Source organism: Natrix helvetica (assembly GCF_964273705.1).
Source record: "Natrix helvetica genome assembly, chromosome: Z".
Classification (NCBI taxonomy): domain Eukaryota; kingdom Metazoa; phylum Chordata; class Lepidosauria; order Squamata; family Natricidae; genus Natrix; species Natrix helvetica.
The window spans coordinates 62197775-62222582 of NC_138554.1; the positions used below are offsets into that span (position 1 = coordinate 62197775).

Below are 24808 nucleotides of genomic sequence, written 5' to 3' on the forward strand. Positions count from 1 at the left end.
TGATGAGAAAAGTAAGATCCTATACATAGGCAAGAAAAACCAAATGAAAAGTTATAGAATAGGTGATATCTGGCTCAACAGTAGCAATTATGAGAGGAATCTAGTGTCCTAGTAGACCACTACTTAAGAATGAGCAAACAGTATGCTGCAATTGCCAAAAAAGCCAATGCATTGCTAGGCTGCATCAAGATCATATGAAATAATAGTATCACTTTATATTGCACTGGTGAAAGTATATTTGGAGTATGGTATCCAGTTCTGGTCATCATGATACAAAAAAGATGTTGAGACCTTAAAAAAAGTGCAGAGAAGAACAATAAAAATGATAAAGGGTCTAGAAGCTAAACCATACAATGAATAACCGAGAGAACTAGATATGTCTAATCTAATGAAGAGAAGGACTAGAGATGATGTGATAGTAGACTTTCAGTACTTGAAGGGCTGTCACAGAGAAGAGGGGGTCAACCTATGCTCCAAAGCACCTGAGGTTAGAACAAGAAGTAATGGGTAGAAGATCATTAAAGGGAGATGCTACCTAGAACGAAGCAGAAATTTTCTAACAGTGATAACAACCAATGAAACAGTTTTCCTTTAGAAGTTGTGGATGCGCTATCGCTGGAGGCTATTAAGAAGAGACTGGACAGCCATTTGTCTGAAATGGTATAGAGTGTCCTGCTTGAGCAGAGGGTTGGACTAGAAGATGTCCAAGAATACTGATTCTATGTTCTAAGGTTGAATGGATGCTACAATTAAAAAATGGTATAATCTAGATAGTAAATGCCAAATAGAGTATGCGGTCTTTTCCTATAATGGGGAAATCGTACAATGGGCTTTTTCCTTTGTATCAGAACTTTCAGCTTTCATCATTATATAAGGAAAAACTGACCTGTTTACTTCTCTCTTCTCTCCTTTCCCCTCCCCTCCTGTGTCTCACACACACACACGCACACACACACACACACACACAGTATTTCCTCCAATGTTATTTGATGCTGCCCCATATTTTTCAGTAGTTTTATTATCTCTGCCTTGTATCTGTCTTTCACCTCCAATTTCATTTTTAAAACCAGCTGACCTCACTATAAATATTCCTCTATTTAAGTGTAATGCCCCATGTCCCTGAGTAAACTATAATCAATGAAAGTTGAAACTGTTTCTTAATCTTTAAGAGGTTACAACACTTATTCCTTCTAGAATTCATAATTCACTAACATTTGTCTTTTCTGCATATTAATATAGGCTGCAAATTGGGTGAGGCCTCTGATTTTATTGTTCGTCAAGGTACACTCATCCAAGTACCATCTTCTGTTGGAGATGTTGGTTGCTATAAAATTTGCACATGTGGGCAGAATGGTTTGTTAGAAAACTGCATGGAAATGCATTGTATTGATCTCCAAAAGTCATGCATTGTTGGAGGGCAAAGAAAAAGTAAGTATTAGTACATGGGGGTGTTTTTATAACAAGGTTTTGCAGATTACAAAACTAATTCAAATTGAAGCCCTCCTAGCAATGATCTCCTGTCTATTTTTCACAAAATTTCCATGTAAACCGATATTTATTGTATGTATCATTCAGTTTTGCTTAGCTTATTTTGTACCAATTTGTTTATTTTTTGCAGAATTGTATAACACAGCTAGTCCTCAACTTACAGTAGTTCTTTTAGAGACCATTTGAAGTTACAATGGCACTGAAAAAAGTGACTTTTGACCATATTTCACACATCATTGTTGCAGCATCCCCATGGTCACTTAATTTACAATTGGATGCTGGACAACTGGTTCATATTTATGCCAGTTGCAGTGTTCTGGAGTCATGTGACCATCTTTTGCCAACTTTACAAGCAAAGTCATTGGGGAAGCCAGATTCACTTAACAACTGTGCTATTAATTTAACAACTGCAGTGATTCACTTAACAAATGTGGCTAGAAAAGTCGTAAAATGGAACAAAACTCACTTAACAAATTTCTCACTTAAGCAACATAAATTCTGGGCTCAATTGTGGATGTAAGTCAATGACTGCCTGTATTTCTACAGTATGTAAATGATGTGTAGACCGATTGATTTCATTTAAGTAAGTGGAAGATGATAAAGTTAATCTAAAATAAGAGTAACAATAAAATAAACCTTAGCAAATATGTAGAAATTTCAATTAAAATGATAATCAATTAAATCTAAACAAAGCATGAGAATTTTTTTAAAAAATTAGCTGCTAATCTGGAAACCCAATTATAATTCCATCCTGAATCATTTAAGCTCTTTAGGTTAGACTGGTCACATCCTGTGAGCATGGTAGAGTTACCATGAAAAAATGGAGAAGAGAATGCTATCTACACTACTGTGAACTCCTAGAGAAAAGATAGAATATACATTGATTTTTATTATTTTTGGCTGCAAGGGCAGTATTTCATACTAAGGATACAAAGAATTAAATAGTTACATTTTAATTCCAGTATTTAGTAATATATTTCTTTTATTTAAAGGCCATGGAACATCTTTCAATATAGACTGCAATGTTTGTTCATGTTTTTCTGGGAATTTGATATGCTCCACTCGTCAGTGTCTCAATGAATTAAGTTCAGATGATGAACGCCACCTATTTACAGGTAGTGTTTTTAAATTTTAAGAAACTTTGAAACTTATCAGAAGCAATGCAATGCTGAATTTTGGTTTTCTCTGATGATACTTTGCCTAGATATTTCATGTGACAACTTTTTGTACTCTGTTTGCCTTTGTATTTATTCAGATTGCCAATACTGAAGCAAATGGTTTGGGTATATTGCAGATTGAATACAACATAAGAGATAAATGAAATTCAGAACACACAGTTTTGGGAGAAAAAAATTAGAAGAACGTTAGGAAGCTATTATAATGTATTTTTAAAAATTGGTTTAAAACCATTAATACCACTTGATATTACTATATTTTCTCAAAAGAAAGACAATGCTGTATTTAAAATGGAAAGATTGGGCAGAATAGCAATTATTAATACAAATTAAAATTCTGTACACTATTCAGCTTCCTCATATTTAAAAAGTAGCATTTTCACTGAAGTCAGTCTTACAGATTTTCCCCATTAATAAATATAACATGTACCACATAAGTTTGTGTACATTTGTTTATTTATACATGCTGGCCAGAGGCTTCAAAAAAGAAAGAATGAAAATTAATATTACTTGATTAAAATTCATTTCCTGCTAAATATATTTTGTGTAAATTAAATGATTCTTACTTACTATGGTATATCAAAATAATTCTCTCTCATCACAAACTATTGTTTTGTGTACTCACACACATAAATGCACAGAAAAATAAAGCTTATTTACCTGCAACAGAATTGGGCAAGTATAAATCTATCTGTGTTTACTCTGTGGCAGATTTCCTTGAGTTCAATATGCACAGATTGATTTTGTTTCAGAGATGGATCTATTTAATTTGTACACCTTCCATAAGTAATGATAGACTGAAAACCTTGAGAAAATGACTTGCTTTTTCCTTCTCTTAGCAAAAATTGAATGATTCAATGTAGACCTTTGTGCTAGGCTACAAATATAATAAATCTATTTGTTCTTACTCTGGAGCAATAGCTACTAGATTTAACAGAATCTAGTAGCTGTTGCTCCCAGATGAGTATGATTGGCATTTCTAGACTTCATCAATTGAATATTTTCATTTCCAGAGTACTCCATCCATAGATAAATTGTATTGTAGCTATGTACTCCCTTTATATGAAAGATAAGTAGAGGCAGGGCTAATAGGCTCATCCCATCCTACTTGAAACTTTGTGTTTCAGCCATATGCTTTCATTATTTGCACACTCCTTTATATTCATAGAATAGTCCTCGACTTACAACAGGCTGCTTAGCGACCATTTGATGTTATAAAAGTTACTTGTGACTTGGCTTCAAATAGTGACTGCAGTACCTCCACAACCATTCATTCTTACAACCAATGCTGCAGCACTCATCTATTCACCTGTCCCACCCCACTGTAACCACTCACCCACCCAGTGAAGATCAGGTGGCTATAATGGGTATAAATCTTGCAAGCGTCCCGCTTCTTTCCCACCCAGCAAGCAAGGGGAGATCAGGGTAGATGAAATTTCTAAACTCCAACAAGGAAGGGAAGGTCAGAGCAAATGGAATTTGTAAGTCTCCAGCGAATAAGAAGGCAACCCACCCATGGACTTGCAGGACTGAAGCCTGCTCCAGGAAATCGCCATCTTACCTTCCTGTTCTTTCAACTTCTGAGAAAAGCAGCTGATCAAATATAGGATATTTTTACCCAGTGTATGATAATCCTTCTCTCAGATAATTATTTAAAGGGCAAACACTTCATCCTCCTTCAGAGAAAAATAATGAATGATTTCTATAGCTAATGTATATATAGACAACACCCTAACCAAGGTTTACATTTTTCAGGCCTGCCATGTAACTGCGCTGATCAGTTTGTCCCAGTATGTGGGCAGAATGGACGTACTTATCCAAGTGCATGTATAGCACGTTGTGTTGGGCTACATGATAATCAGTTTGAATTTGGGTCCTGTATTTCTAAGGATCCTTGCAACTCTAATCCCTGCCCCAAAAATCAGAGGTAAACATTTTTAAAAAATCTATAGACATTATTTTACTAGACCAGTTAACTTTTATGAAAAATATTTTTTATCTTAATTTCTGTTAACAGAAATACAGGAATTGTAGTAGTTCATATACTAGATATCAGTGTTATATTAACTATTAGAAATGTTTTATATCATGAAAGTGTTTTATTAAAATTTGAATTTTGAAAGAAAGATATGAAAAAATGATATTTAAATCTATTTTTTAAATTAAAATTAAAAAAAACATTTAAAAGTTCTTAAACACTACATATGTTTTGCTTTCATGAATTTAGTCCTGAATTAAAAAGCCAATTCTTCTAGAATGAATCTCTTGTCAATGACCCAATTGTCTTCTTTATTAAACTTTAAACTATTAAAAAGAAAGGAACAGCATACTAAGGAACCAATTTAAATGATAATCTGTTCCAACTCTTCAGTATCTAATCACTATATCAACTGGATGAAAGATATTATTAAAATTCAGTTATCTAGATAGTGTTCTAATATCATATTCATAGTGTTCTAATATCATATTCCCACCAACCCTTCCCTGGCAACTTGAGGATTACTTTATGTTCCAGTTTAGATATCCCAATCAATTACAGCGGAAACTCCAGATGAAATTAGGGAGAAATCAAGAGTAGAATATTTTACCTCTGAACAAGGTGCTGAGAGGCTAGAAAAGATTTAAAGGAAGCTTATGCTGCAGGACTGTAGTATTTATATAAGTGTACTCAATAATCCTATTTGTTCCTTTGTAACTCCTCATATTTATGTACAGACATGTAAATTTTCCTGATCCACAGTATGCAATGGAAAACCTTCTCATTAATTCATGAGTTATAAGAGTTTGGCCTAGTGATTAAGATGTTGGGCTTGAAACTGGGAGACCATGAGTTCTAATACTGCCTTAACAAATGAAATGTGTGTCCTTGGGCCAGTCACTGTCTCTCAGCTCAGATCACAGGGCTGAATCTTACTCCCCCCCCCCCCCGCCCCACATCCTTACCCATGTTGAACCAAAGAACTGTTTCCCTTCTTTTATATTCTTCTGAAGCAGCAATCATTTCCTTATCACAAGCTTGTCTGAGAGTTTTCATATTCTGACCTATAACAAAAGAAAGAAGCAACTTCTCATCAGTTATAATAAATTAAAGAAATTGCTTCCTTCATTGTTTCAATCACAAGTCTTGGAAAATTAATGGCTTTGATGTTGATCAAGTTATAATTAAATTACCCTGTTTTCCCAAAAATAAGACTTTCCCAGCTAATAAGGCCACTTGGGCTTTTGAGCGCATGTGCTAAAATAAGCTCTCCCCCTAAAATAAGCCCTCCCTGAAAATATTGCAAAACAGCAGCAATCATGAAGTGACCATGCTCGCTGCCTCCTGCATCTCAAAAATAATAAGACCTCCCTGAAAATAAGGCCACGTGCTTATTCCAGGGATTAAAAGAAAATAAGACCCTTTGACAATAGCTCTCCACCCAGCTATGTTCCATGCAAATAGGGCTTCTGCTTTATAATATTCAGCTAGAGTTTGCAGTGTTATTTTTAAGCCAATATGGTTCTGAGAAAGCAGTACACGTAGTCTCATTTAGCAACTGCCTTATACGACTCCTGTTCACAGTGTGATAATAATGAAAAAGTAACTTTGTGATAAATCCTTGCCTTTAATTATAAAATACCCACATAAGCATCAAACATATCATTTGTTTATTTATAATGTCCTAGGTTACTGTTAACTTGAGCTACTTTAAAGTTTCTATATGCAGAATGTGTTCTCTGAATGAGGGGCAGCTGCACCACTGATAATACGTGATCTTTGGCTTTATACCTTCAACCTGAGGGGGCCCCAACCCCCAATCTGTAGCCCGGTACCGGTCTGCGGTCTGTTGGGAACCGGGCCATGCAAGCAGCAAGTGAGCACAAGTAGCCCCATTTGTGCATGCAAAACCATCCCCTTCCCCCTGTTGTCACCACTGCTACTCATGGTCGTCGGCCCATGGAGCTAGAAAGGTTGGGGACTGTTGTTTTAAGAGAACTTGCACAAATATTAAGAGTTCACGTACAGTTCTTTTATAAGAGAGTCTAACAAGAAGTCTAATTTCCAGGTTTTGTGTCTATACTTGATGCAATCTGGCTAATTCTCCATTATTATTTTTTCAACTTCTTCAGGTTAACTGGATTTTCAGATTAAAAGACCATTTTCCTGGGTGCTGCTCTGGAGAGTCCAAGCATGGGTTAAATACAGCCAATCTGCCCAGGACTGAATTGAAACTTTAAGCCACTCCTTTGGTGCCGACTAATCTTCAGATGTTTTCAATTCAGCTAAGTCCGGTCAATGTGCTTCCAGTTTCTCTTCATTCCTAATTGATTGCTAGGACTCTCTATTTTTCTATTTACTACAAAAAGTTTCTATTTTTCTTCCTGATTATTGGAGCAGGCTTGGTGAGTCTCCCTTTAATTTAATTCCCTGGTTCTCACCAATTTCAGCCTCTCCGGTGTCCTGGGTTCGCTCGGGCACCATGAGGCTGCAGACAGCTGTGGGGGAAGGCGCATGGGTCGGAGTGCCGACGCCAGCGCGATCACAGTGATCCCGCTGTGATTGTAGCCCCACTGAGACCTCCGTTGCTGCTGACCATGCTTCTGAGTGAGCCAGCTGTTGGTGCGGAGCCTCAGAGCTCTCCGGTGTATGCAGGCAGCCATTTTAGGTGGGTCGCATGTGGCGGTGGCCATTTTGAGAGCATCGAATATGGCAGTGGCCATTTTGAGAGGGTCGCACATGGCATCAGGTAAAAGTTCCGGCCACCATTTTGTTGACCTACTTTTGCCGCAAAAAGCAGCTACAGCCGCCTGATAGCCTGTCTCTTGCAGGTCACCGCTAGAAGCCTTCCTGTCCAGAATTCCGACAGGTTTGCCTACTCACAGCCCCACCATTACAGCAGAGGGCGGCAGCGGAGGTCGTGCCCCACATTAATTGAGTGCTGGGAGCTTGGAGCTCGAACCATTCTCCTTCACAATCAAAGGACTCCTGAGCTTTGCTTGCCCTTGCCTTCAGTGCCTCTGCACCAGAGCGCTAAGGCTGTTTGTCTGAGGTGGTGAGTGGGGGAAAGTTTCCTTTCAGGCCTTACATCCCCACATTTAATTATGGCAGACGGGGCCCCTGAGGAGCAGCAGGTTCCACTAGCAGGCCTGTACCAGACAGGCTGGCAAGGCAGCCAGGGAGGCCATCAGAGCAAGCAAGCCTTACTCTAGGCAGGGGACTAAGCAGAGTTCGGGCCTAGACAGAGATGCCATCAGACGCCAGAGGTTTTAGAGAAGCAATTTTTAGAGCTCAACTACAGGCCCAGACAGCCGGGCCTGCTTCCCCTAGGGATCACTTGCCTGGGGTTCAACCTGGTCAGGATCCTCCAATGTTAGAGAGTGAGGATGAAGGCCAGGAATTCTCCTCTGCTGATTCCATTGCAATGGCAGGCTCCCCTGGGCCCCTGGGCCTTCTATGGCCGATCGGGCATGTCCTTCTGATCTGGAAGAGGAGCCGGTCACAGTGGGGACCTTTGCATCCCAACAACCAGCCATTCAGCCCCTGCCCAGAGGTCGCCCACCGGAAGATAGGGGACCCAATCTTTCCGTAGAAATGCAGGATGTTATTGCCAGAGCCATTTCCCAAGGGATAGAGGCCGGCATGTTGCAACGGGCCAAGCTCCCGTACAAATCACGGCCACTCCCGACATCGGGACCTTCACAAGAAGGGGCTCAGGCCCAGCCCCCCTCAGTCATCGCATCCTTCCTTGGCCAGTGAGGATTCTGACTGGGAGGAGGACCTTGGTCCGGGGGTAGAACCAGAGTTCTCAGGATGAGGCTGCTGTTCCCAACAAGCCGGGCTTTTCTGGCTTGTTCAAGTATACTAATTTCAAAACTATTTTGAACAAGGCCAAAGCCTCGACCCACTTGGGTACTAGCACCCCAGCTCCGACGGCTCCTGCACCGGATGACCTCAGTGAGGGACTCTTTGAGGAGCCAGAATCTATTCAAGACATTGTGCCAGTTCCAAAGTTATTTCTTAATGTGGTGCAAAAGCAATGGGCGCAGCCAGGCACTCTTGCTACCCTTAGTGGTAATGACAAAAAATTCTAGATGACTTACTGAAATTGCCTCCCATGGACACGCCTGTGGCGGCGCTCACTTCCAACTCAGTGCTTCCCCCTGAACTATTAGAAGGGCTCAGGGCAGAGGACAAAAGGGCTGAGAAGGCCTGCCACAAGACTCATCAGGCAGCAGCTTGGGCCATTAAAACTTACGCTTCTGCGTCCTTCCTGTCCAGGGCGGCGCTACTCTGGCTGAGACAGCTCCTCGCCAAGCTTCCGGTGGGGGATACCAAATTAAGAAGGATGTTAACAAAATTATCGCAGCGACAGAGTACACTGCTGATGCTACCCTGAACGCTGCCAAATTTGCTTCTAGATCCCTGGCTTCTAATGTCACAACCAGGCGCCTCTTATGGCTCAGATATTGGAACGCGGATGTGCAATACAAGTGGAAGCTCGCCTCAGCTCCCTTTAAGGGTGTCAAGCTTTTTGGGGAGGCCCTAGACCCCGTCCTGATTGAAAATAAGGACAAAAAGAAGGTTATCCCTTTGGTCAACAAAAAATCTGACCGTAAGGGTTCTAGGAGGCAGCCCTTTCGGAACTCGGAGCAGCCGTCTACCTCCAGTTCCTTCCAATGTCCCTACCCTCGGCATGGATAGGTCCCAGAACCGTCAGCCCTTTCGTGACAGGAACCATCAACAGTCCTTCTCCAAACGTCCCTATTGTGGAGGGTCCAATTACAGACCCTTCAGACGCCATAAGTTACCATCAGCGGATGGCTCCCATAGGAGGGCTTCTACGGCTGTTCCACACCCAATGGTAGCGGATCACGTCGGACTAGTGGGTCCTTCAGACGATATGCATAGGTCTCACATTAGAGTTCATTTCTCCCCTCCCCGACACTTCGTTCGGTGTCCAAACCCCTCCTGTCTAGTCAAGAAGGTTCTCATGGAACAGGAGATCCTTCACCTCAGAGACATAAACGCCATAGAATCCACCAGGTCAGGAAAGGACAGGGTTTTATTCAATACTCTTCCTTGTCTCAAAGAACTCCGGGGGCTGGAGGGGAATCACATCAAGTACATCAAATGCACAGCTGTTTTCTGTCGCTCTGAGTCACTTTTTGTCATTTTTCAACCGGCCTCCCAGGGCTGCAAAGTTTCTTCTCCGACCATTGGTCACTGGCTATGGGCCTGTATCACCTCAGCATTCTTCAATCTATTCCAGTGCCATGTCATATCACCGCACATTCTACACGAAGCACCACTACTACAGCGGCCTGGGCTACCCAGGCACCGATAGAGGAGATTTGCAAGACTGCAGCGTGGACTTCCCTGTCTCCCTTTGTTCAAAACTACAGACTGGACAAATTTGCTTCTGGGGAGGGGGCATTTGGGAGGCGAGTTCTCCAGGGCATTCATACCAGCAGAGAGACTTGGACGCTTCTGCTTCCCGCCCTACTGACATTTAGGTTGGGAATGTCCCATGGTTGGACTCTCCAGAGCAGCACCCAGGAAAATGCCCATTGACTTACCTGAAGGGTCTTTTTCTGGGTGCTGCGAAGGAGAGTCCAACCCCACCCTGGGGTCTGTTCCGCCAGTTGTCACATGGTTCTGTGGAACTTATGGATACTTGTTATGACTCATTGACTTTGTTCCTGAACTTCTCAGCGCGCATTGTCCACGCCTTCATTGAAGAAAATCTGAAGATTAGTCGGCATCAGAGGCTTAAAGTTTCAATTCAGTCCTGGGCAGATTGGCTGTATTTAACCCATGCTTGGACTCTCCTTTGTAGCACCCAGAAAAGGACCCTTCAGGTAAGCCAATGGTCATTCGCTTAAGTTTTATCTAGTAATGCATGATTTTACCAAAAACATTCCATTTTAATTCATCTGCTTACAAAGGGGTTTCCAACATTTATCTACCTGGAGTTTCATCTATTAAGTATTTCAAATTCATCTGCCAAACTGCTTGATTAAAACTTTAGTTCTATACCTTGACAATTGTATTTGTTGGGACAATAAGCTGTGTATCCCATATGTGGAAACTTTGTGCCTTTTCGGTAAATCCTCCTTTCTCAAAATAAAACTGTTTTAAAACCAAATACTACCTTTCCCCAAAAAACTGTTGCATAAACATCCTGCTGATATTTGTCACTTCTCATTTATATCCAATTCACTGCAACATTCTCAGTCTTTGAATGCTATCAACAAGTTACTTTACTTGTCACTCTTTGTTATATAGATCTGAAGAACTTTCTAGATTGATTGCAGTATTTTGCTCTGTGTATGATGGTGCAGTATTAATCTATACCACTGATTATTTATAACAGGGGTCCCCAACCCCTGGGCCCTGGCCCACTACCAGGTTTGGAACTGGGCTGGGCAAGTGGTAGATGGGCACCCATCTGCATGCAACCGCACTCACGTGGGTGGGCATTTTCATGCAAAGCTCCACTTACACAAACGGAGCGGTGCACGCGCACACAATTGCCATTCTCATGGAACCATCCCCTCTCACCCCACCAAGCTGGAAAGGTTGGGGACTGCTGGTTTATAATAATCTTTGCTAGTGAAGTGATTTCCATGAACATTCCAAGAAAGAAATTTCCACATCTGCATCTGTGTTGCAAACTATTTATTATTTGATATATTTGAGTAACACAAAAATGAATGTTCTGCCCTGTTGATATTTCTTGCAGAACTGATTTATTGCTCCTCCTGGCTTAATCTAGGCAGCTTCTCAACTTTCACATGATAAGTTTGCTAGTATGAGTGATGCAGAGAGAACATGATGAGAAATGGGTTATTTACCTATAACTGGTTCTTAATGACTATTTTTGAATTTGCACAACTGGTCTATCTTCTCTATAGATCCCTACAATAGTAGGCAGCCCTGGTTCTGAGAAAATTGCATTATTTCTAAAAAAAAAAAAAAAAAACCTGAAGTGAGAGTAGAAGTCCTGACTCTGAGCTTAGATGTTGGAAGTGGATTTCTTCCAAAATTCTCTGTAAAAGTTCCCAGAGAGATTTTGATGCAAGCCTAGATCCAATATGTGATGTCATATGTGTGACGCTAGTAGTTCTTGACCTATAACAGCAATGAAAAAAGTGACAAAATTCTTTTTCACACTTATTGACGGTGCAACATCCCTACGGTTATGTGATCAACATTGGGACACTTGGCAACTGGATTAGATTTATCATGATTGCAGTGTCCCAGGGTCACCTTTTGCAATCTTCTGACAGGCGAAATCAGTTGGGCAGATTCACTTAACAACCTGTTACTAAATTAACACCTGCAGTGATTCATTGTGACAAGAAATATTGTAAAATTCAATTAACTTTACATGAACATCTTACACCCTTCAAGGATACTTTAACACCATCAAACAACATCTGTCTATCCCAGGTGCATGGGAAGGACTCGATAAATGGATAAAAATGCCAAATTCAGTTTAAAAGTCTTGCTGAATATGCAAATCCATAATAGGTATAGACAATACCAATAGTAATAGACATCTTAAGTGCAATTCAAAAATCACTGGAACACCACTTGAACTGATATTACTAAATCAGTTATCCACACTTTCTTCTTTTAAAAAAGTTAAACACTTAAATCTGGTGTGTTATGGGCTAAGACTTTATCAGTTTGTATTCAGAAATCCCACAATATTTTAATATGCCCATTAATATGCCCATTTCTCAATTCTATAGTGCAACCAATTTTTCATTTCATTATTTGGCACATTGGATAATTTTTATAGATGTTCCAATGATCATTTTGGCGAATATGTAATGTTATGATTTATAATCACTTTATGTGACCTTGCATGAGCTCAATATATGGCCTACAATTGCTTCTGCATTTGCATAATCTGCACTTTTTCAATTCTATCCTTGATTGCATTAGTTCAAATTATATTGGAACATGAAGTTGTGTTCCCCCTCCCCTGTGAATATAGCTGCCTTGAGGAATAACTAAATACCCTAAAGTCCAGATGACCTTCACCTTATTTTTGTTTGGGGAAGCCTTAAATCATGACTATTGTTAGGGATGTAACCCTAGGCTTGGCTTGGCAATGTATATAAGCTATGATTACTTTACTGTTACTTTAAATGCTTCAGAGATGTAATTGGTTTGTTACCTCAAGCAGCCATAAGAGGGAGCCAGAATGGCTGTTAGCTCTCTGTTTTGTTAGACGCTGGTCGGTGTATTGTGAGGTATTGTGGTTTGCTACTGTTAGCTATATTTTGTGTGTTAGACTGACTATTTTGATAATTGAATTACTGAACCGTGTATGACTTGGACTGTTAACCGGACTCTGAATATCTCTATATTTCTACATAGTAAACTACTATATTTTATACTATTCCATATCACTCTCATTACGCTTCTCTGCATACTCAATTTTCTAACGGGGAGCTTAATTACTTAACAGCTATTTCAGCAGGTCATGGAATAGCCTACTTTTTTATTCCATCCTCATGCTGGGATTTTACTCCTCAATCTTCCCTGGAAGGAAGCATTGTAAAGTAGGGATGTATCTTATGTGTTGTGTTGTATTGTGTTGTGTTGTGGTATGGTATGATAGGTACGGTATGGTATGGTATATGTATGTTGTTTATTATTATTTCATTTTTAAAAATACGTTCTAAATTGCCTAGAGTTGCTTGGATGAGTGAGGCTCATAAATTAAATAAATATTGCCAAAACAATTGGTATTTCAAAACCCCACTTTTCCCCAAAAAAATAACTAAGGGCAATGGGAAATTTAGTTAATGATTAAGGGGAATGAATCAGGGTTTTTTTGGTCTGCTGGTGTCAAATCAGTACTGCTTTCTTTATTTTGGAATCCATAATATTGTCTCTGATTACAGAAAGATAAGAATGGAAATATCTTAGAAACAGAAGGTTCCATTTGGGCTGGTGGATCCAATATCGTACTTGGAACAATAATCCAAATTAAAGTATGCCAGGGAGATGGCTGATATTGTAGGTTCCCTCACAATATCTCCTGTCCTTTGTGAGGATTGTAGATTTCATAAGTAAGATAACCCTTTTATAAAACATTTGTATCCATTCTGTATTTGATGCTTATGACCAAAAATATCTATTATATTTATTAACATATAATTGTTTACAACTTTTTAAGAAACAGAGCAGAATATAAAGTAAATAAATTCTTTGTTATAATATTTTTATTGCTTTTGTTTTTCTTTTGAAATAAATATCTGAAAATATTTTCTCCAGATGTTTACCAAAGCCACAGGTTTGTTTAACAAGTTTTGAGAACTTTGGATGTAACCAATATGAATGTGTCCCAAGACAATTCAGTTGTGGTGACCAGTTGCGAGATCCTGTTTGTGACACAGACAATATAGAATATAATAATATCTGTGCTCTGCATCAAAAAGGAAAAATTATATCATACAAAGGTCCATGTCAGGTATAAAATTACTTTTTTGTTGAATTCTGTTGCTACAGCTACCTAATGCTAATAATTTATGCTATTTAAACAAGTTAAGAAAGTATAACTTTTTAAATATATATATATATAAAGTTTTTATTTTTTCATTTTCATAACATATAACCACATGTATACTATTACATAGCCAACATTGTATTGTATTATTAAATGTTTACATCAATTCATCTTACCATCAACTCCCAAAAAAAATTATTGGCTCTTCTGCTCGCCATACACCATATTTGTACCTTATCCATCACTTTCTTCTTCCTCTCTCCTCCTCCTCCCTACTTCCTTTCTTCTCTCTGTCATCCTTTTCTTTTCTACTTCCCCTTCCTCTCTCCTCCTCTCTTCCCTTTCCACACCTCCTTTCTCTCTCCCCCCCCCCGTCCTCTCTCCTATCCTTCTCTTCTTTCTTTACCTCTTTCTACTTCACATTCTTCACCTCATTTACTTGGTGTATTTCAGCTTCTGGGTGAGCTCCATTTTATGTTGATGGTATTTATAATTCATTTTCAATATACATATTTAATTTTAACATATATCTTCCTCCTCCTTTTTAAAAGAGAGAATAAAAAAGTATGTGTTCTTCACATTCTTTGTGTATATAGTCATTGTACTTTTAAACCCCACCCCCCGCCTAATTTTGGCCGAGATGTAGACCTGGTTACAATTCCCAGCTATTCTCATCATTATATTTATATAATTGTACATCCTTATGAACCCCCACTTTGTGATTCTGTCTTTAAATCTCAATAGTTTCCCATTGTAGGTATGTCTCATGTTCCCTCTCCATTTTTCCATATCTTGGTTTAGATTACTCTTAATTGTCTTTAAATGTCAATCCTTACTGATCAATGTTCATTACAATTCCCTTAATGTACTATATAGCGTAACAAGCAGTACACATCTCACTTTGTTCATCATCTTAAAAGTTCTATATATGTCCATGATTCATATATTTTAACCCATGCTTAATTGTCCTTCTATTGTTATATTCAATCATCAACTCAGTTTAATTATCATGTAAAATAGTGAGTCACAAACCTCTTCTTTACAATCTCCCCATATCAGTTTCATATTTGTCCATATTCCATATATTTTAACCTTTATTTAATTATCTTTCCATTATCATATTCAATCAGTTAGCAACTCCATTTTATTGTCATATTTAGGAATACGCCCCTTATCTTAGCTTTATATTTTCCCATATAACAATTTCTAGTTGTCTGATTTTTTCCTAGCAAGTCTTTTGTCCCACTTCTCTATTCCTGCCTTCTCCTTTTTCTTTATTTTGCCACATCCACCCTCTTCAATTTTCTCCAAGCCACCATCAAAAACATATTTTATATTTCCCTTTGTTGGAGCATAACCTCCTACTTCAATTTTCTTTATGCCACTGTCAACCTCCAAAACCTCATTTGTCTGCTTTTTATTCCCTTTTGTTGGGACACATCTACCTTTACATTTTTCCCTATACCACTGCCAAGCCCAATGGAGATTTTTGTCTGCTTTTTATTTCCCACCGTTTGTACCCCTCCATTGTTTCTCCCCCCTTCTTCCTTCCCTTCTTTAAATACCTGCTTCAGAATTCAGAATTCTATTTAGGCTTGATTTTAATGATTCATGCATATTTTTATAGTTCTTCAAATTCCCAGGTTTCCATGATGTCCAGTTCCAAAGTTACAGTTAGTTATACAGTTCTTATTTCAGAGTTCTGGTCCACCTTAAATTTATCTACTTCAGCTGCTGTGGGGAAAAGTGACGGGAGCCATCTTGGTCTTTTGCTCTTCCTTAATGCCCAGTTCCAAAATTGCAGTTAGTTATACAAATCTTATTTCAAGGGTCTGGTCTGCCTTAAATTTAGTTAATTCAACTACTGTGAAAACGGAAGAGAAGCTGGAGCCATCTTGATCTTTTGCAGACAAAAAAGAAAAAAAGATTTCATATTTCCAAGTCCTTGATTTTATTATTATTTTTTCCTTGCTACTTTCCATCTCTCGTTAGTTATAATTGCTCCAAATATATTAATTGGAACAAACTTGCATACAGCCAATCTTGGGTATGTTTCTCTTCCCTCCTGCTTTTCCAAGTTCTGATTTATGGCAATTGGTTAATTAAAATTTCCCACACAGTCTAGATTAGGTTATCAGTTGTCAGTGAGGAGATAGTGCTTTTTCTTGATCTTTTTCCCTTGTTGCATTCCACCTTTGTTAATTGGAGTTGCTTAAAATGTTAGTTAAAAGATACTCGGATGAAGCAAATCTTCACACTCCTAGACTCCTTTAAAAAAACATTTTCAAGTCCAAAACCGAAGTTAAAGTTAGTGTTTGAGTGGGTTTGTCACTTCTGTGCTTTCTCCCTTTCTGTCCGAATTGTTTCAAACAAATGGCTTTTTGGGGGGGGACACTAGTGTTTCAACCCTCCATTTTCCTTTTCTTTCTTTCTTTTGCAAAAATCCAGATCTGTCCATTAATATTATTTGTGCTCTCAAGATTCTTTGCCTTTTCCAAATTTTGATTTATGACTGGGTTACATAAATTTTCTTATCGGTCTTTCATCTTGTCCTCAGACTCCTGTTCAGTTGCTTTGGCTGGAAGCCAGCTTCTTGTGCAGCCATGTTGCCATGCTGTCTCCCCTACTCCATTTCAGAGGGCAAATCTCTGACCTGTGAGCTACTTGTTGCCTCCCCCGGGTCCAATGAAACGCTTCCCCTTCTTCCCCCCACCTCCAGTTGGGTTCTGATCTAAAAAGATCTTGGAATGGGTTTGTCAGACAGGGTTGATGTGATACTCTACAGAGCTCACATCCCCAACATCTGTCCAGCTGGAGAACTTCCAGTCGACTCCAAGTATAAACTTCTTAAGAGGCATTTTTTTAATAGGTTTTGATTTGGCTATTGATTACTTGGGCTAATTCTGCAAATCCCTATGAATAATTCTGTACAATATACGAGGATTTTCTTTACTATTTTATTTAGTTTGTTAGAAATTTAAAAGCGCAGCCAAGAAAATATATATAAAGAAATAGAAAAGGGATCTACGAGTTTTATAAAATTAAATAAGAATTTTAGTACTACTTAAAAAGTTGGTCATATCAATTTAGCAATTAAAAATATACTTAAAATCAAAATGATAGTGAATAATTAGAAAAGACACTCAATATAATTAGAATCATTAATCAGAATAAATAGAGTTTCTGTCTAAACTGGGTCTAATACTTAGTCTAATACTTTGTAACACAGATGTGTTACAAGTCCATAAGCATAATTATAGTACATACTTTCCAGATTACATGAAATTCAATATCTAATATAATTTTAATGTTATATTTATTGTTCAGAGTTGTAAACTGCCCAGAGTTGTGTTAGAACAAAATGGGTAGCATATCATTTTAATAAATTAAATAAATACCTTTTTTTAAAAATAAAAAGGAAACTATGAGTTTCTCTTCTCTTTTATATTGTAACTTAAAATTGGATTTTTTTTCTCTTGTATGTTTATCTCTGTTTTACAGGATGTTGGATAATGTAAACACAAAAAATCATTACTCTCTTTGCATATAACTTGGGAAATTATATTGTCTTCTGATTTTGGAAATAATTCCAAATTTCTCTGCTGAAATTTATTTATTTATTTCAGTCCTTTTGCAAATCAGTAGATTTTGTATGTGGCCATAATGGGGAAACTTATAGCAACATCTGTGCTGCTTTTTCTGATCGTGTGGCTGTTGATTACAATGGACTTTGTCAAGCTGTAGGAGTCCTTTCTGGCTACAGTTATCAAGGAGACTGTGTATCTGTTACATGTTCCCATCTTTCAGCAACAGGATACAAGCCAGTTATCCCACCAGGTGAAAATTCTGACATTAATATTTGATCGACATTTGAATTATGCACAGAAAATATTGCTTGGGATCATCTTGGAAAATGATACAATTTTTGACTTTTGCATACATAAAATGAACTGATCCTTCATTATGGTCTCTAGATTCACACTGAGGGGATTTTGGGTCTTTGTAGTATCTTTGTTGCAATTCCTGAACTGAGCTTTCGCTCATTTCGCCTTAAAGCCTACCAGCCAGTTGGAAATTATATATTCTGGAATTTGGAGATTTGTATCAGTGATAGACATTTTGCCCAAACAAGGATAAACTGATCTTTGCTCAATATTTCTCAGTCAGTTGTTTCAGCCATATATTTGAATACTATCTGTCTCCATTGTTTCTCCTCCTATTTGAGCAATGGCAACTTCAGTAGTGTGTTGTATTAAGTCTCCCTCCCAATCATAAGCAAATCTGCAATGAATTGGTCCATGAATTCAGTTTTCATTAAATATTATGATGTTCCATGTTAAAAGGATGCTCCTTAAATTATGTCCTCCTTTTGGTTGCTTATTAATATTATTTTTCCCCCAGACATTTAGCTGATTACTTCTATTATCAGTGTGAATCTCAAAGGCCACAGTGAAGAATAGATTATTTGTTTGTAACTCCAGTAGTGCATATGTCAACTGTAAATTTATTCTTGGACAATTTTCACTGTCTACCCTCCCTCTATTTTGGACTTCAATTTTCTCTTGATGAGATGCTAATGTTCTATATTGGTATATGTTCCTAAATAAAGGTATACTAAAAAGTAATTGTAAACAAATTCATTGTGGAGGAAAAGTATATGAGATTATAGAGAATGAATCAGGAACATGAAAGCTTGGAGGTTAATAATTCTAATATTAATTAAAAGGGCTTAGTTAAGTAGTGTGTTGCTCAGTGAAGATGAAATATGTTATTATATTTCTCTAGGTTTTTTAACTATCATACATTATTAGAAAGGGTTTTTTAAAAATACATTTCAATTTGTCTTTGTGTGCTTGCTGTCTTTTTATTGTGCAGGAGCTTGTTGTCCTTTGTATGCAGGAATATTGAGGGTCTTATATGACAAAGAAAAATTGGATACTTTTGCCAGGGTAAGTAAAAACAGTCTTTTTTTAATTGAAAAGTTAAAGTATTGGGGATGGCCATCTATTCTGGACTTGCAGATATTCAATAGAATTTATAGTTGCAAATGGGGGGATAGGAATGGAAAACAATCCATCATTTACTGGATAGTAAATGATCTTCCTTGTAGTGATATAAGACAAGCTCACGTGGCATAAATTGTGGTAATTTTTGCTGGGCTGTAATTAGTAGCTGTGATCTAAAATAAATATAATTACACTGAACAAGTGACTATATACATACATCTAGGATACCACCTCTTCCCAGGTACATCAGCCTTCTCCATCAGATCTCACAGAGAAGGCATGCTGCAAATGGCTAAGGACTTAAATCTGGTAGATCCCAGGACATGTGCCTTTTCTATGGCCACCTACCATCCTTCCACCTGAATTTAGATTGAATTATCTTCAGGACCTTCCCTGAAGCCTCAGGAGCGCAAAAAAATGGCCCTATGGGAAAACCAGAAGTGACTTCCTGTTTGCTTTTGGGTCATTTTTTGCCCTTCAGGGAAGAGCCTTCAGGGAAGCCTCCGGAAGACCTCTGAAGGCTCCAGAGGGCTAAAACCGGCCCTACGAGCAAACCAGAAGTCAGTTCTCGAAGTTCCAGTTTGCCCAAGAGGCCGGTTTTTTGCACTCTGTGGGGGGCAAGGGAGGCTGTTTTCACCCTCTCCAGGCTCCTATAAAACCTCTGGAGTCTGGGGAGGGTGAAAAATGGTTTCAAAAGAAGGCCAAAGTCAGCTGACAGGGCAATACCTCGTGTTGCGTGCCCTGACAAATGACTCCGCGTGCCACTGTGGCACATATGCCACAGGTTTGCCATCCCAGCCCTTTACCATTTCAGACAAATGGCTGTCCAGTTTCTTCTTAACAGCCACAAGTGTTGGAGCACCCACAACTCCTGAAGGCAGTCTGCTAAGTATTCAAATATTGATCATATGTCCCTGTAACAACTATAACTTGATATATAAGTAGCATTCAAGTGTAAGTAGTATTCGTTCAACACTACTGCAACTTTGTTTGTTGCCGAATGAATGGGTGTTAAGTCAATCTTCCTCTGTTACCATAACTCGCAGAGTTATTTGTGGCTATCCAGATTCAGGCAGCTTTAGTTGCTCTTTATTATCCTTTATTTGATTTTACAGTTAAAACGATACCAAGAGAATTCTAATTCTCCTTTTGGCAAGAATCAACTGTGTGACTTTGGCTGATCACTCTGTCAGCCCAACCCACTTCATAAGTTTGTTTCTCTTTTGCTGTGAGGAAAATAGATGACAATAATATTTGATATTTTTGCCACCTTGAATTGACCTCTCTGTTGATACACAAACACACACATTCAGTTGCTATGGAGAAAATAAATGACAGGAACTGTGTGTGTGTGTGTGCTAGCATGGAAGAACTGAAGAGTATTTGCACTTGGCAAGAGAGAAGTATAAAATATTACTTTTATTTAACTCACTAACCAGTCTAGTTGCTTCTTTGCTAAGGGTTTCAGGTTTGTTTCTTTTGTGGTGGCCATGTCTTCTTTCTCAACTGGCTCAGTAGGGCTTGTGGTGGCACAATCTCTCCTGAATTCATGGAGAATTAAGACAGCTGAAAAAAATTACAAATCATCAAATGTTTCAATGACAGAAAGAAAAATAGCTCAGACTTTCCAAAGGAAAAAAAAAGCATGTGTTGGTGATTGACAATTCATTTCTCAGAGGAAGAGAATCAGCAATTTGTTGACCAGATAATTTATCAAAGGAAGTATGTTGTCTCCCAGGTGCAAGGATCAAAGATGTGACAGAGAGGCTTACCAAAATAATCAAACCCACTAATTATTACTTTATAGCAAAGGTTGTTGAGTGTGCGGTAGCACGTCAACTTCCCAGTACCTGGATGAAGCTGCCTACCTGGATCCGTTTCAGTCGGGTTTCAGGCCCGGGTACAGCAGACGGCATTGGTTGCGTTGGTTGATGATCTCTGGCGGGCCCGGGACAGGGGTTGTTCCTCTGTCCCAGTGTTATTAGACCTCTTGGCGGCTTTCGATACCATCGACCATGGTATCCTATTGCGACGATTCGGGGGGTTGGGAGTGGGGGGCACCATTTTGTGGTGGTTCTCCTCCTATCTCTCGGATCGATCGCAGTTCGTGTTGACTGGAGGGCAGAGATCGACCCCGAGATGCCTCACTTGTGGGGTGCCCCAGGGGTTGATTCTCTCACCCCTCCTGCTCAACATCGGGTTGAGCAGCACGGGTGAGATCATCCGTGATTTCGGGGTAAGGTATCATCAATACGCTGATGATACCCAACTTTTCATCTCTACCCCAAACCACCCCAACGATGCCCTTGACGTGATGTTCTGGTGCCTGGAGGCTGTGCGGATCTGGGTGGGGACGAACAGGCTCAAGCTTAATCCCTCCAAGACTTAGTGGCTGTGGTTCCTGTCATCCCGATTTGTGCATCTTGTCCCATCTTTGATGATTGGGAGATAAATTTTAGCCCCCTCAGAGAGGGCCCGCAATCTGGGAGTCCTCCTGGATACGCAGCTTAGTTAAGAAGAACATCTTACGGCCGTGACCGGGGGGGCCTTATACCAGGTCCGCCTAGTACACCAGTTGCACCCTTCCTGGATCGGGATGTCCTGTGCACAGTCACTAACACCCTTGTCCTTTTTCGCCTGGACTACTGTAATGCTCTCTGAAGAGCACCCGGAGGCTCCAGCTGGTCCAGAATGCAGCTGCGCGGGTTGTCATGGGGGTACCTAGGTGCTCCTATGTTACAACCTTTAGGCGACCTGCACTGGTTGCCGGTTGTTTTCTGGGTACGATTCAAGGTGTTAATTATGATCTTTAAAGTGCTCCATGGCTTAGGCCCAGGTACTTGTGAGACCGCCTACTGCCATCGGTAGCCTCCCATTGTCCAGTACGATCTCACAGAGTTGGCCTCCTCAGGGTGCTGTCGGCCAGGCAATGTCGGCTGGTGACCCCCAGGGGGAGAACCTTCTCTGTGGGAACGCCTTCCCTTTGGAATGAGCTGCCCCCCAGAGCTTCACATAATCCCCGACCTCCGGTCCTTCCAGCGCACACTAAAAAGGTGGCTTTTCAGCAAGCCGGCCTGGCCTGAATAGAATAAAATAAATTATGAATTTTAAATTGTCAATTTTAATTTAATCCTAAATTTAATGTAAATTGTCAATTGAAGGTTATTGGATTTCCTATTTAATCTTTTTTAACTTTTGTCATATGTATTTTTATGTTGTACGCCGCCCTGAGTCCTTTGGGAGAAGGCGGCATATAAATCCAATAAAACCAAACCAAACCAATCCAATTATCGCTTTCCCATGTTTCATATTGAGATTAATGATACAACACAGAGCCAAGAACAATATCAAGAGACTATGAGCAAACAGGAAAGGTCACATGAATACCTTTTTATACTGCACTGGTGAGACCACACTTGGAATACTGCATCCAGTTTTGGTCACCACTGTATAAAAAGATGTTGAAACGCTAGAAAGAGTGCAGAAAAGAACAACAAAAATAATTAGGGGATTGGAAGCTAAAGCATACAATGAATGATTGTGGGATTTAAGTATGTCTAGGTTAATGAAGGGGAGTATTGAGGGGGTTATGAAAGCAGTCTTCCTTGTTTGACCCCCGCACAGAGAAGAGGGGGTCGATCTATTCTCCAAAACACCTGAGAACAGAATAAGAAGTAATGGTTGGAAACTTTTCAAAGAGAGATCCAATCTAGAATTAAGGAGAAATTCCCTGTCAATGAGAACAATAAATTAGTAGAATGGCTTGCCTCTCGATGTTGTGAGTGCTCCATCGCTGAAGGTTTTTAAGAAGAAATTGGACAGCCAATTGTTAGTAGTATAGGGCCTCTTGCTTGAGCAAGGGTTGGACTAGAAGACTGAAAGGTCCCTTTCAATTCCGGTAATCTGTTATAGAGGAAAAAGGAATGATACTGTGGATGGGTGAGCGAATACTTTTGGCAATATAGTGTATTTCTATAGGTATGTACCAGATGCACCCAACTAAGTAGAGAAAATAAATGAATTCTTTGCTAATCAGGTGAAGAGTGCAGGAAACACACTAGTAGTGGGGGACTTTAGCTACCCTGACATCAACTTTATAAAAAACTCTGCAGCAAATGAGAGATTAAATAGGTTCCTGATGCACTTAGCTGATAACTAATACCTGGATAAAGTGGGATCTCCCTATGAAAAGGAGAACCTTGAGATCCAACTTACATTCCCTTTTATAGCTAACACAACAAAGAAAATGCAAGAGGAAAGTTGATTGGACAGGATAAAAGTAACCTCCTTTGCACAGTTAATCAACTACAAAGGTTGTTTGAATTTCACGAAGAGACATACCATATGCCAGTTTTGCACTAAAAACTTTTTCTTATCAGGAAATAATATCCACCCATTCATCTGTAGTTTATCTTTTCAGTTTAGGAATTAGAAGTTATCACTCAATCCATACAGTGACAGGATAAACAGTTTTCCTACATTCCAATCCATCGTGGTTTGATAAATCCTCATAAAAGAGAGAAATAAGTTAAACTAAAATAAAGTAACTATTTTAATTATCAAGTTACAAAACCCATGTTTGTGCCCCTCACACATGAATCACAATTGTCTTCTGATGGGACTATGAATTTCATCATAGCTTTGACCAAGTGAGGCTTTTCATATAAATAAGAAAGGGATGGGCTATGTACTTAACTGTTATGTAACATTCTCTGCTAATGGTAAAGACAATTCCAGTCATATTTTGCACTGTTGGTCAACTATACCAAAAGCATAGACAAAGTTCAAATATGCTCGTGTTATTTTATGAGGCTATCTATTTTACAGAAAGTAATGTACCTGCTATAAAATATACGCACTGTATTATTATATTAGGGATACTGGAGAAACACAATTTTGTAAAACGTTATAAATTTTGAAATATTTGTGTGGGGGTTTTCTAGATAACCAACCAAAAGCCAATCACAGTCCTTGAAATACTTCAAAAGATCCGTCTTCATGTTTCTGTACCACAGTGTGATGTGTTTGGATATTTCAGCATAGAATCTGAACTTATTATTCTTATCATTCCTGTTGATCAGAATCCTAAACCTCTTCAGGTAATATTTTAATTTTTTTACATTTAATTTTACTAAAAAAAATAAGTAAATCAGATCACCGCCTAAATTCTCCAAGACTTCAAAATTATTACTGAGACCCAATAATATTGTTTGATTTTCTTCAGATAATGGAAAAAACAAACTTGTACTAAAAATATATCAAAAATATATTTCTGATTTATTTGTGTTTTCATGAATCTACTTACTGTAATTATTTTAGATCTTTCACATTTCCAATATAGCATAAGAGATTCTAAAGCCAAATTAAAATGAAATAAACAAGATATACTTTACAAGTAACATAACATAAATGTAAAAAAGAGAAAAAACATATTATTAATAATCACATATTTGAATAAGGGATTGAATAAAACATGCCAATTGAAATGTCCTAAGTGTTTCCTATAATGAATCAAAAGTTATTTCAGAAATCTCCAAACTTCATCAGTAATAAGATCTGAAGTCTTACAAAAATATGAATCTTTTTAGAATTTCTCCATAATGGCTTGAGTGATGATTTAATTGAATTTCCT

The 24808-nt window shown here is 38.7% G+C and overlaps 1 protein-coding gene across 1 annotated transcript in view; it reads left to right on the forward strand.

Annotated features, from left to right (window-relative positions):
* The window catches only part of RECK (reversion inducing cysteine rich protein with kazal motifs), a 103486-nt gene that overhangs the window by 74673 nt on the left and 4005 nt on the right, over positions 1-24808 (forward strand). The window contains exons 14-20 of the mRNA XM_081971609.1: positions 1240-1428; positions 2481-2603; positions 4419-4590; positions 13939-14134; positions 17797-18007; positions 19046-19119; positions 24120-24275. Coding sequence (XP_081827735.1) covers positions 1240-1428; positions 2481-2603; positions 4419-4590; positions 13939-14134; positions 17797-18007; positions 19046-19119; positions 24120-24275 — 1121 coding nt within the window. The remainder of the gene's footprint in view (positions 1-1239; positions 1429-2480; positions 2604-4418; positions 4591-13938; positions 14135-17796; positions 18008-19045; positions 19120-24119; positions 24276-24808) is intronic.